Here is a 13,575-nt window from a genome sequence, read left to right as displayed (position 1 = left end):
CATGCCCTGTCTCCCTCACCGGGGCCACAGCCTGGGTCTCAATGCTTCTCTCTTCTTGAGCACTCCCCTCTCCAGAAGTGGTGGCCCTGGAGCACAGCACCACTGCCACCCTCTGTCAGGCCTGGAAACTGCCATGGGCACTTGGCCTCAGAGCCCAACTCTGACCTCGTCCCCATCGCTCAATACTGGTCCCCAGGCTCTAAGGGAAGGAAGACATGGAGGCCATGACCCCCAATCCCTGGGGAGGAACAAAGTGTGGGGCCATGGCTGTGACAACGGGCAGCCCAGTCAGGTGGCTGGGGTGGGGGGAGTAACAGGGTGGCCTCCCAAAAGGTGCTTTGTTTCAGTCTCCTTCTGGCCAGTCAGGCCACATGTTGTCTCCCACCCCGGGGTCAAAGTGCACAGCCCTCCCAACAGCAATCCAGCTGGGGACAAGGAGAGAGTGGAGTGGGTTACAAAGAGCTAGCAGCTCTGAGTGCTGAAGCCCAGAAGGACAGCAAGGCCTGAGTGGTTCCTTTTGCGGAACAAGCTCTAATGGGAACCAGGAGTCAGCAAGCCTTTCTCATCATCCATACAGCCCTACCTTCCTGGTGTGTGCCCCAGCAAAGGGCCATAGTAAGAATGTCCTGGAAGCCCAACAGGGACCGAGGGTGCTGAAATGAATGTGTGAACCAGGCCCGCTCAAAGAAACCATCATCTAGATTGGCCCCCTCACTTACTGATGAAGGGACTGAGGCCTGGACGTGACACGACTTGCTCAAGGTGGTAAAAATCTGGATTAGAATTCAGACCTCCTGGCTCATGATTCAGCACTCATCCCCAAAGACCACAGAGGTGTGACCTCTAGAATGTTCTGTAGTTGCACGCTGGTAGTCCTGGTAGGTGTTTCCTCACCATCCTGAATATGATCAAATTAGGGCCATGTTTCTTCCTTGACCCTGCTCCATGCACTTCCTCCAGACCACCGCCCTTTCTCTGACAACTCCAGATAGAAGCCTTAAAGAAGCAATTTGTGTCTGTTCATCCCTCATTCACTTCACCTCCTCCTTTTGACTCCCACCCCAACATAGATACTTCTGGCCCTATTCTATCTGTTTTTCTCCCCCAACAATTCCTTGCCTGCTTTTATTGATTTTTATGATTTTTAATTCGCTTGCCTTTTTTTTTTTTTTTAAGATTTATCCATTTATTTAAAAGAGAGAGAAAGAAGGGCAGAGAATCACAAGCATACTCCTCGCCAAGTGCGGAGCCCCACGCGGGGCTCCATCCCAGGACCCTGAGCTCATGACCTAGCCAAAACCAAGAGTCAGACGCTTCACTGACTGAGCCACCCAGGTGCCCCTCCCTTGCCTAATTTTAAAGGGCATTCCCTCCATTATTCTACATAGATACTATAAAGGATAAAGGAGTTGTTCTGTGTTACCCAAAGTTCACCTTCAGGCCAAGACCTCACCCTGCCAGCAAAGTGGGTGTGGTAGGCAGAATAATGCCTCCCCCCAAAGGTTTCCACGTCCTAATTCCCTGAGTTTGGAACACGTTAGGTTACACAGCAAAGGGGAGTTAAGATTCCAAGTGGAATTAAATCGCTAATCAGTTGACCTTAAGATAAGGAGAGTGTGGTGGGTTATCCAGATGGGCCCAATGTAATCACAGGGTCCGTGAAAGTGGAAGGGGGGCAGAAGAGGAGGTCGGAGGGATGCCATGTGAGATGGACTCAATCTGCGGTGTCTGGCTTTGAAGATGGGAGGGGCCTGAGCAAAGAATCACAGGTGGCTTCTAGATGCTGGGAAAGGCAAGAAAACATACTCCCTTGGAGCCTCCAGAAAGGACCACTGCCCTGCAGACATGGTATTTTAGCACAGTGAGACTCTGACAGACTCTCGCCTTCCAGAACTTTAAGATAATAAATTTGTGTTGTTTTAATCCACTAAGTGTATGGCAATTTGTTACAGCAGCAAAAGAAAGCGAATGCAGTAGGTCAGACTGTGAGCTCACTCTTCTTGCCCCCACACTAGACACCCACCTGTCGTCTTTGACCCCACATCTTTTGATTCTTCCCTCAAACCCCACGTGAGTGGGTACCTGCCCCAGCCCACGTGCATGGCTAGTGTCTAAGGCTGCTCTTAGGACACCCAGAGTTCAGAGATCTAAAGTCACTGCCGCCTCCTCCACCTCTTCCCAGGACCCTCATACTAGGTGTCTTTCTTACGGAACACGTAAGATGATGAACTGTAATTTTCTGTTTACACACTTGTCTCTCACACAGGCTTCGAGTTCCTCACAAGTGAGGCAAGTCCTGTAGCTCCAGCTAGCACAGTGCCAGGTGCTTAGGGAGAGAAGGTACTTAGGAAATGTTCCAGGAAAAATGAGCGACGCCTAACCCGTGGATGTCAAGGTACAGCCAATGACCTGCCAGATCAATCCGAGGAGAGACAGCAAAGAAAGTCCCTCCCACCCTTTTATATATCTCCGCCATGGAGTAGACCCCTTCTTTGCCTCTATGGAAAGCGCGTTCTGTGTCTCTTCAGAAAACAGTGTCTCCTCTGTGACTATACATGTGACACAGAAAGGTTGTACAGAGGAGATATTGTTGTTAGACTCTGAGTAGAGCTAAACCAATGATCTGAAAAATGAATTGAATCATGATCAGTTCAGTTATGGTCCTTGGCAAACGCGCTCTATCTCAGAGTGACCTGAGGCAAAGTCGGCCACAATCAGATCAGAAGGGGCTGGAGGACAGGCGGAAGGCAGCAAGAGCTGGTCACCTCCCATCTCCTGCCTTTCTCCCCGCCCCCCATCCCATTCTTCACATATCCCCATTTACCTTTCCAAAACCGTGGCTCATGCCACTTTCTCACTGGTCTCCCAGTCCAAATTCCGCAGACCACAGCATATGGGCTCTGATCCCTTTCCAGTCTTCTTCACCTCCCAAATCCCATTAAGAACCACCACACTGAACTACTTCCAGTTTCCCAGCTTTGCCCTGTCCTGTCCCACCGCTAGGACTTCACTTAAATCAGGAAATCCATACAATTGGCCTGTTCTCTCCACCTGTCCTAATCCCCAACCAGTAAAAATTCTCCCATTCACCATCTCAGATGCCACCTCTTTCAGGAAGCTTTCTCTAATCTCCTTCCTAAGGAACTCCTCACTCCTCAAGCTGTTCATCTGTAGGAATCTGGACTCTATTAGTTCTTACTATAAGGGCTTGCCTATCTTGCACCTCAGTATGGCAGGTTTGAATCTCATCCTCAGATGTAGGAGCGTACATGAAATAACACATTTCCTTAACTGTAATGAATTACTTTCATTTCTCCATCCCTCATCCTCCTCTGCTGGAATGTTTAAATGCTTTAAACATGGTACTACAAGCATGGTGGAAGGCCCTCCAGGGAGAGTGAATGTCAGCACTAACCCGTTGAAGCGGTTCCTCAGGTCTGGGGCTCTTGATTACTCCCTGCCACATCTGGGACTTGGGACTGCCTCTTGCAGTGGAAATCAGAGCCATTCTTTCCCATTGCCTGGAAGGGGAAACAGCCCTGACTGTCCCAGAACCCCAGACTTTACTCTCCTATCAGAAGGGGTCTCCACTCTCCATTTCCTGCCCTCCAAACACTGCCACCCCCCTCAAGCTCCGTCCTCTTCCTTGTTCTTCCACAATAGATTTTTATGGCCCAATAACTCAAAGTTTAACCACTAGCAACAAAGAAGCTAGTACTTTCCTAGAAGGATGAAAGCTTTTAATCTTTAAACTCTTCCTGGAACGAGGGAGAACTTTCCGTTCCATCTTTCCAGCACGGCTACAAAGGAAAGAAAACCCAAAACAGTTAAATTTCCAAGTCACCCAATGCAGTGGCCTTCACACAGTAGGTGCCCAAGTAAGATTTTCTGAATGCAATAGGCTCTCATCTCAACATCTTTGCCTGGATGTTTTTTGCCGGGAAGGAACCCTGAGCCCCCCCCCCCCCCCCCACCCGATCCCTCCCTAGGGATAGCCCCACGAAAACGAAAGACTACAAGTCCCAGGATGCCTTGCGGTCGGCGACACGCGCCGCGAGGCCCTGCGAGGAGACGTGGCAGAGCGCGGCGCCTCCGCGCCGGACCGGAAAGCCCAGGGAGGTGGCAGTGGCGGGAGGGTCTGAGCCATGGCAGCCAAGGCGGCTGGTGGGGGGCGCTGGGAGGTGGTGAAGAAGGGGCGGCGGCCCGGGGCCGGCGGCAGTGGTAGAAGCGGCGGAGCGGACCGCCGGGCTCTCGGGGAGGCGAACGGTGTGTGGAAATACGACCTGACCCGTGAGTACCCCCACCCCGGCCGGCCGGCCGCCCGCGCCGCCGCCCGGCCCCAGGCCTGTCCCTCCGGCGAGGTAGCGGGCAGCCACGCGAGGCCCTGGGCTCTCCTGCCGATCGGCACCCCCCCGGTCAGCTACCGCGCGTTGCCTCGTGAGCCTCACGGGAGGTAGACAGCGCTGGGAGGGAGCTGTCCTCGCCTGGCAGATGAGTAAACTGAGGCCCAGTGGAGTTAGATGCCTTTCCCGAGATCACATGTCAGAGGGGACCAGGACTGCGGTCTGCACACACGCGCTACCAGCTGTTCCCGCCGTAGCCTGGCCTCCCCGGGCAGGTGTCTGCGAGCTGGGGAGAGGCAGCCTTCGTTGTACACGGTGCCGCCTCCTTGAGTAACCAGCAGCGTTGCGGGGCGGGGCAGACGCTCGGGAGGCCTCATTCTCGACACCCACCGAGCATTGTATGTGGTGTCTGTTTTCCCAAAGTCTCCAAGAGGAGTGGGGGAAGCTTGCCACTTGTTGATTAGAGAGTTGTCACAATGGAACCCAGATGGAAAAGTCCTGACCTCCCGGACTGGTAGCCACTGACCAAGGAAGCCAGCCCTCTGTATGCGACCCCTCCACTAGTTCCCACATCCTCAGGTTGATCTAATAAAGAAATGCCTCATCGCTGTGAAAGGGCCTGTGAACTCAAGAGCTGCCATGACTGAAAGAAGTAGGAGGGCTCCCCAGCCTGCTCCCTAAGCATGACAGCAAGCAGGGGTTTTGAGGCAGGTTCCTCGCTGAAGATGAATTAGGTGACAATGTGGGGGAAGGGACCACGGTTCCTGTGAGGCCCTCATGACCTTTTGTCTGCCTGTCATTACCCCAGCTCCAATCCAGACAACAAGCACCCTTTACGAGCGGGGCTTTGAGAGAATCCTGAAGCGGCAGAATAAGGAGCAAGTTCCACCCCCTGCTGCGGAGCCTAAGAAACCAGGGAACAAGAAGCAGACTAAGAAGATGGCAACCCTCACCAACCAAAACCAGAAGCAGGGCCGCTTCCGCAGCCTGGAAGAGGCACTGAAAGCTGTGAGTGTACCTAGACTTGAGGTGGGGAGACGACAGGGACATGAGGTATAAAGAAGATGAAAGGAGCAGAAGGTGGGGAAGGCCACTGAGGCACCTGTGAAACTTGGGACAGTACTGATTGGGAGGAGGCGTTCAGAAAAGGGCAGAAACCCCAAGGGATAGAATGTTTGCATTTAAGATAGGTAAGGAAATAAGTTTATAGGGAAACCTAGATTAGTTCAAGGAGAGCCAGGAAGACTCAGGGATACCGGGGAGAGGGTGGAGAAACGGCCGTGGTTCATCGCCCCCATGGAAGCAGTGATCTTTCATTTTCCACCTGGTCCCCTCAAACATGTGAAGGGCTTGAGAGTATTGGGCCTCGAGATCAGCAGTCCAAGCTGTGCTATGTTATCTAAACATCTGGCTACAGCGATACTGTGGCATTCCACATACTTAACATTTAAAAGCAGAAATCCTTCGTTCCTCTACCTTCACCTAGTTCAACCATTTTCCCACCTCTACCCTGTTTCCCTCTGCTCACTCATAACTCACCACGGGGGGGTGGGGGGCTGTGTCGCTGGCAGCTGGACATAGCAGCTCTGCAGAAGGAACTGGACAAGAGCCAGAGCGTGTTCTCTGGGAACCCATCCGTGTGGTTGAAGGACCTGGCCAGCTATCTCAACTACAAGCTCCAAGCGCCTCTAAGTGAACCCACACTAAGCCAGCATACTCACGGTTAGTTCTTCGAACTCCCTCAAAATCAGACAAGTTCAAGAAAGTACTGAAAGGGCTGTGTGTAAGCACATTGGTCAGTAAGAGAGCCCAGTGCCCCTCACTGTCCTGATTTATGTGCATGATTCAAGCTGTTCTCAAATCATCATGGCTGTGAAAGTGGGCCTTGTGGGGACAGGAAGGATGCCAGCCGAGTGCAGGGACCTCTGCGTGCACTCACCGTTCTCAGAGAGTGCAGCAGAGCTCTCAGCGCTGGCAGAAGCTTCTGGTCCTAGCACTCATGTGGAGGCCTTTCGGCCCCAGATTATCCCTACAGCCTGGTAAGCCGGGAGCTTCGTGGGATCATCCGAGGGCTGCTGGCCAAGGCAGCGGGGTCTCTGGAGCTCTTTTTTGACCACTGTCTGTTCACAATGCTGCAAGAGCTGGATAAGACACCAGGTGAGAGGGGGCCCCCTCTGAGGGATAGCACCGCCCCATACTGGGAACCTACTGCTCCCTTTTTCCCTACTTCCAGATTGGCTGGGTGGTTCTGTTTCCGGCAAAGAAGCGTGCTAATCTCAATACTCTTTTGGAAAGAGAGGAGGAAGTTAGGAGTTGCTGGCTCTGGGTTCTGGGCTCGCAGCTGCTAGAAGGGAGATTTCGGGTTTGGGATACCAAGTAATGTATGTAGGTGTGAGAACACCTGTCTCTCCAGGGGAGTCACTACATGGTTACCGCATCTGTATCCAGGCCGTTCTCCAAGACAAGCCCAAGATTGCCACCATGAACCTGGGCAAGGTGAGCTCAGGGTGGTGGTGGGGACACCAGAGGGGCTAGGACTGGGGAGACTGGGTGAATCTACACTGTTGGACCTAATTAAGGGATAGTGGAAGCCCCTGTAAGACCAGTAATAGTAGCTAACACCGCCAGTCCTTGCTCTGGGTCTGCTTTGTATGTATATGAGGTGGGTACCACCGTTATTCCTGTCTTATAGATGAGAAGATTGAGCCACAGAGGGGTTCTGTAACTTGCCTAGTTAGTGAACTAGTTAAGCAGCAAGTATGTGTGAAGGCCACAGCCTGGTGCGAGAGCACATGCTCTGATCACCACCCTGTGCTACTCCAGTGCTGCGCTGCTCCGTGGCCTGTCCCTTCTCTCCCTTTTGACATCTCTTCCTGCCTGGCTTTGGGGGTGCTCCTGGTGCTTTGCCCTTTTGCAACCTGCCTTTCCCACTGGTCTCCTCAGTTCCTGGAACTGCTAAGGTCTCACCAGAGCCGACCAGCAAAGTGTCTGACGATCATGTGGGCCCTGGGTCAAGCAGGTTTTACCAACCTCACTGAAGGACTGAAAGGTAACCAAGAAGTGGGGAAGAAAGAGGGATGGTCTTGGAGGCAGGAAGCTCCTCTTTAACATCCCCAGTGGGTCCAGGCGCGAGGCTTCCTCCCTGACCTTTGTCTCCTCAGTGTGGCTAGGGATCATGCTGCCTGTGCTGGGCATCAAGTCTCTGTCTCCCTTCGCCATCGCATACCTGGATCGGCTGCTCCTGTGAGTAATTGGCGGGACGGGGGGCAGGGGGTGGTGTCAGCCAGGAAGGCCCATGGTGGCCAAGGTAACTGTTTGAGTAAAATGGGATGCTGTGATGGTGTCCATAGCTGTGAGGAAAACCAGGACCAGCTCCTACCAGTCAGAACGTGATCGTGAGGAAGGAAAGGGGGGAAAGCATTGAGGGATAGGGGGTGGAACTGAGCTCATACCCTTTTTCCTAGATGTTGGTCTCAGCTGGGATCACAGCCTACCTGGTAGTCCGCACCAAGTCTGTTTCTTCCTTTCCCCCATAGGATGCACCCCAACCTCACCAAGGGCTTTGGCATGATTGGCCCCAAGGACTTCTTCCCACTTCTGGACTTTGCCTACATGCCCAACAACTCCCTGACACCCAGGTAGGACTGCCCTGGGGCACACCTGCTGTGAAGGATCCCAGCAGCGGGTCAAGAGCAGGCAGGATATTTCCTGTCCCTTCTTCTCCAACCACCCTAAATCTGGGATTCTCAACCTGCAAGTTCAAGGGATCGGTGAACCCCTTAAAATTATATGGACCCTCAAGTGTGTTTGGCATATGGGCATTTTCCTGGGGAGAAGATCCATGACTTCCAACAGATTTTCCAAGGAGTCTCTGAGTCTAAAAAGACTTAAAGCCATTATAAGGCCCTTAGCGACTCCCCTCCTGCAGACAGGGCAGAGACAGGCAAAGGGACACATCACATAGCTCCATTTAGAGCCTGTGTCTGGCTCTCCTCCCCACCCCCACCCCAGCCTGCAGGAGCAGCTGTGTCAGCTCTACCCCCGACTAAAGGTGCTGGCATTTGGGGCGAAGCCGGAATCCACCCTGCACACATACTTCCCCTCCTTCCTGTCCAGAGCCACCCCCAGCTGCCCTCCTGAGATGAAGAAAGAGGTGAGGAAATGATGGCAGGCCGCCGCAGAGGTCCCCACCTGCTGACAGGGGCCCTGCCTTCGCGAAACCTGTTTCCTGGCCCTCCCCTTAGCTCGCTCCTCAGCACCGCCCCTCACTCGTTCGCCGCCCTCACAAGGACAGAGCTGAAAAGATGCTCGGGTGATCCTCGAGGTCAGGCTCTAGCTTGGGAGCCACAGCCTCCCCCATGGCCTCTCAGAGGTTTCTGGGGTCTTGGCATGATTTCCCCATCCTTGGGGTGGGTGTGTTGCCTGGGTGGCACTGTCCTCCTCCAGCAGCCCTGGACCCCAGCAGTCTCTCCTGTCCCCTGTGCAGCTCCTGAGCAGCCTGACCGAGTGCCTGACGGTGGACCCCCTCAGCGCCAGTGTCTGGAGGCAGCTGTACCCCAAGCACTTGTCACAGTCCAGGCAGGTGGGGGTGGGGGGCTGCCTACCTCTGATTCATACAGAGAAGCCTTAATCCGTGCTTCCCAGCCTGTCCCTGGCCTAGAAGCAGAAGGGGAACATTTGTCACTGTCCTTCGGGTTTGTGCCTCTCCAACTGAGTGGGAACATGGCTGGGATGGCCCCTAGGAAGCTGCTCACTGTGGGAGGGAAGTGAAGGAGCGGGGCCTAATGGGGGACAGGAGGATGGGAGGGGCCAAGTGGGCACCCTGATTGGAAGGGGTTGTGCTTTCCCCATAGCCTGCTGCTGGAGCACCTGCTCAGGTCCTGGGAGCAGATTCCCAAGAAGGTGAGGAGCTGGGAGGACATGGCAGGCTGAGCCTCGTCTGGGTTCTGGGTTCGTACCCCTCAACCGCTGCCCTCCCTTTGCTGACAAGGCACTGTACTGGCGCATTTGGTGCGGACAGTGAAGCAGGGTGGGGGCTTAGAGCTCCCTTACAGGCTAAATGTTATCCTCTCAACCCAGACTTTCTTATCCCACAGACGCAGAAGTCCTTGCAAGAAACCATCCAGTCCTTCAAGCTTACCACCCAGGAGCTGCTAAGGAAGGGCAGCTGCAGCCGGGAGGATGCCATCACCTGCGACACCGCCTGCAAGGTGCCAGCACCCAGCCCTCCCGCACCCCCATCTGGCCGGCACCTCTGTCTCAGCACCCCCAGAGCCCACGCTGCCTCTGGGGTCATGTGAGGGCTTAGCCCTCTTCCTTCGGAGGCAAAGCCCACCCCCTCCCTCTGACCGGCGCTCCCCGCCCCTCTCGTCATAGGGCCTGTTACACCAGGCACGGGGCTACCGGCTGCCGTGGACACGGCTACTCCTGTTGGTGCTGATCTTTGTCGTAGGTTTCCTGTGCCACGACTTCCGGTCACACAGCTCTTTCCAGGGTAAGCAAGAATTGGCAGGCAGGGGAGATGGCATGAGGGTGGGGCCCAGAGCCACGTGTAGCACCCACTGGCCCTAACGTGTAGCTTTGCCCTGATGCTACAGAAGACAGGCTTCTCCGCCCACAACTACGACGTCACCAACTCAGATTGGACCGTTGCTTTCCCATGTAGAAATGTCTGTGTATTTATGGTCTTGTTTGAGTAAGTGCTGTCTCCTTTTTAACCCCTGAGGAAATGGAGGGTCAGGTTTAGCAATTAGCTTAAGAACACAGCCGGTAAGTAGACGGGAGGGCCCTCAAACCCAAGGCTTCCTGCCTCCTACCTGGCTGCCTCCCTCCCGTTCACCAGGCTCAGCAGGAGGAATGGGCTCAGCGCCCCAGGCCCGCATCCCTCGGTGGGAGCGAGCGTGCTCCGGCACAGACTGGAGCTCTGCTCCGGTTCCGAGTTCTGCTCCATCCCGCACTGGGCCCGCTCTGGGGCCTGCAGTGTTTGTCTCCCACTCCCTGCCCCCGTCACCCCCCAGCTCACCAGAGTTCTCCTTCACTCAGCTTCCCTTTCTGGTCGGTTGCTTCGATCATCTGGGTTCTTGCCCGCTGGCCAGCAAGCGTGTGCCCTGATCTACTCCTACAGCCTGCGGGGCTACAGGTGAGCACCTCCTGGGGAGGAGAGAAAGGGGGGAGGGAGAGGGCTCGGTGTTCAGGGTGGTGACAGCATCAGTGGGAAATGATTGCAGTTTTCCCTTCCTAAGGCCTTCCTGCCCCACAGCTGTTCTTGGGGAGCTGAGCCATCTGAGGAAACTCAGCCTTCCTTTCTCTCCCCGTCTTCTCCCGCAGCTGGCTAGAGGAGACATTGCCGGCCTGGGGCTCCCACCTGCTGACTGTGGTGAGGCCCGGTTTGCAGCTGGCCTGGGCCTACACCAATGCCACAGTCAGCTTTCTTTCTGTCCACTGTGCCTCCCACCTTGCGTGGTTTGGTGACAGCCTCACCAGCCTCTTCCAGAGGGTAAGCCAGAGACAGGGAGGTCAGGGAAGGGCTGGTCTCCCCAGGGCTGGAAGGTGCATCTCCACCTGGAGCCGGTCCTTGGGGCCAGGATGCATTCTCCCAGCGCTCTAACCCCTCCACTCTCTGCACTCCGACTACAGATCCAGCTCCCCGATACCCTGACCCAGCTGCTCCAGTCTCTGAGGGAGCTGCTCCTGCTTCTTTACCAGAATGTGCTGCTGCCGTGGTGGCACGCACTGCTGGAGGCCTTGGCCCGGACCCAGGAGCACTGCCACGAGGCGTGCAGGTGAGCCCGTCCTCCCGAGCTCCATCGGGAGCCCCAGAGCGCCATGCCGTCTCCGCAGGGACGAGGCTCAGTGCTCAGTCTCTCCCCGTGCCCCGCCCCACCCCACCCCGCCCCTTGCACATCCCTTGGCTTCTCTGGGATACAGGCTACGCGTCTGAGCTGCAGCCCTGTGACCCGACACAGCGGTGCTTCTCAACTCCCACACATGTTCTGCTTTCCTTGCAGAGGTGACGTGACCTGGGACTGCGTGAAGACACAGCTCAGTGAGGCTGCCGTCTGGGTCTGGCTCCGCCTACAGGACATCACCATGGCTTTCTTGGACTGGGCACTTGCCATGATCTCCCAGCAGTAGGCCCTGCCTCCCTGACCCCCGGTGCTGTCTGGGGCAGGCCGTCTGTGACTGCTGGCGGGTAGAGGAGAGGGTGGCAGTTCCGCATAGGTGTCTTTTTTACTTGGTGCCTGAGTTCTGTCTCCTAGGGAGTGGCTGGTGGCCTCTGCCCCAGTTCCTCCATCTTTGGTGGGGACTGGGCCCAGAGATCTCTCAGCCTCCTACCCCTGATCCCACTGAACACTCATCTGGCCTATTGCATGGAGCTCCCAGCCTCTGTCCTCGGGCTGCTAACCTCTGTCGCCCCTTCTCCTCTCCTGCTCTCCACTTCCTTCCATCTCCTTCCTAAAGCCCAGACAGCTCATCTCCAGAACGGTGGGATTCCACCAAGTGACAGCTGCATTCTTGTGATGAAAGTTTCCTGCTCCCAGACTTCAGCCACAGTGAAATGAGGAAAGAGCCCTCTGGAAGAATTTTGCCCCACGGTGGGCAACGGCAGCGTCACCTCAGCCCACAGCCTGGGCGTGCCTGTCGCTGGACAAGAGGGCTGGACGGAAAGGCCTCTCACCTCCGGATGCCCAGCTTCAGTCCTTTGAGGCCTCTCACTGCTCCCTCCATCGTGGTCCTACTTCTTTACCCTCCACTCCCCTCCAGGGCTGGGGAACTCTGCCTCAGGGTTCAGCTGTTCCCCGTTGCCCACCCCTACCATCCGTCTGGAGAGCAAAGGCCAAGTAGTTTGTGCCTCAGGCCCAGTGAACCTTCCAGCAGCCTGTCGAGACAGCATTCAGCAGATGGCTCCTCAGTACACCTACCAGGTGAAATAAAGGACACAGATTGGTTTCCAGCCTTCCTCTCTGCGTCCTCACAGAGGAGTTCCCATAGTTGTGAACAGGACAACAAAATGTCGGGCACACGCACCTTCTCCTTTGGCCGCCTGTCTCCTGGGGCTTGTAGCCACTGGCAGCAGTTGAGCTTCTGGCAGGGAAAGCTCGTACCCATCATTCTAAACTTTGGCCTGTTCAGACCCTCCTTTTGCTCCCCTAATCGTATTGTCTCACTTGTCACTGTGATTCATGTCCCAAGATTTGCCTTGATAGCTTGAGTATTTTAAGCTGGGGAAAGCAGGGACGGTCTCCCAGGGGAATTCTTTTTTTTTTTTTTTAATGATTTTTTATTATATTATGTTAGTCACCATACAGTACATCCCCGGTTTCCGATGTAAGGCTCGATGATTCAGTAGTTGCGTATAACACCCAGTGCACCATGCAATACGTGCCCTCCTTACTACCCATCACCGGTCTATCCCATTCCCCCACCCCCTCCCCTCTGAGGCCCTCAGTTTGTTTCTCATAGTCCATAGTCTCTCATGCTTCATTCCCCCTTCTGATTACCCCCTCCCAGGGGAATTCTTGGTCTGTGACCGGTGGTGTCCTCTTCCTTGCCAGGACCTTAACTTATTAATTGGTTTTATAAGGCAATGAGTGAAAGATTTAGGACTCCAAGAGACACGTGAGTCAAAGGTCTATCACCAAAGTCCCTTTTTGTGTTTCACCTGAGACTTCGAAGTCAGAGAGCTGAACAGGCTTTCCGCTCTCGCCTCAGGTTGCTTTCCTTGAATGTTTCCCATCTCAGCAGCACCAAAGGCACACTGCCCACTCCAGCTCCCGCAGGCTGGCTCCTGCTTCCATCAGACACCTGCCAGCACAGCATAGTGGTGGCCAGCTACCACTTTCCCATTCGCTTGTCCCCCGGAGACTCTGTCTCGACTTCTCAGTGGCAAGATGATAAAGTAGCAAGTGTAGAAAAATTTTGACACAAAGGTCATGAGTACAATAGCGTCTCATATTTGTGTTCCCTTTCCTCCTTAGGACAGAACTATGTTACCTCTTAAGAGTTAAGCGGCTTACGACGAGCAGAGCCCTGCTCCCCTAGTGGCAGGTAACCATGACCGCTTTTCCCAGAAAAAAAAAAAAAATCCCACCTGGCAACTAAGGTCTAGGACTGCCAGGCAGGTCTGTCCGAGGTTCCCAAGACCTCACTTCCTCCCCGATCAGAAACAAACAGGTTTAGTTCTTAAGAAAAGTGAATCCTTGTAACTGGCCTGTATTCAGGGCAAATTGAA

General features: G+C 54.8%; 1 protein-coding gene across 2 annotated transcripts; it reads left to right on the top strand.

Annotated features, from left to right (window-relative positions):
* The first annotated feature begins 4,083 nt into the window (after positions 1 to 4,083).
* On the top strand, positions 4,084 to 12,291 carry TMEM214 (transmembrane protein 214). 2 transcript variants are annotated; one of them, XM_026520553.4, is made up of 17 exons: positions 4,084 to 4,290; positions 5,152 to 5,351; positions 5,915 to 6,065; positions 6,366 to 6,500; positions 6,757 to 6,839; positions 7,287 to 7,392; positions 7,505 to 7,586; positions 7,880 to 7,981; positions 8,355 to 8,496; positions 8,830 to 8,921; positions 9,197 to 9,245; positions 9,440 to 9,553; positions 9,720 to 9,837; positions 10,386 to 10,482; positions 10,671 to 10,839; positions 10,980 to 11,125; positions 11,351 to 12,291. In XM_026520553.4, the coding sequence occupies exons 1-17, from the start codon at positions 4,146 to 4,148 to the stop codon at positions 11,475 to 11,477; spliced, it is 2,058 nt and encodes a 685-aa protein (XP_026376338.1). In that variant the 5' UTR covers positions 4,084 to 4,145; the 3' UTR covers positions 11,478 to 12,291. The 2 variants fall into 2 exon arrangements, with proteins under 2 accessions (XP_026376338.1, XP_026376330.1); XM_026520545.4 differs by having other exon boundaries at positions 4,097 to 4,290; positions 6,733 to 6,839.
* The last annotated feature ends 1,284 nt before the right edge of the window (positions 12,292 to 13,575 follow it).

The sequence above is a fragment of the Ursus arctos genome, unplaced genomic scaffold, assembly GCF_023065955.2.
Source record: "Ursus arctos isolate Adak ecotype North America unplaced genomic scaffold, UrsArc2.0 scaffold_8, whole genome shotgun sequence".
In the NCBI taxonomy this organism is placed as follows: Eukaryota; Metazoa; Chordata; class Mammalia; order Carnivora; family Ursidae; genus Ursus; species Ursus arctos.
This window is presented reverse-complemented; position numbering and strand designations above follow the sequence as displayed.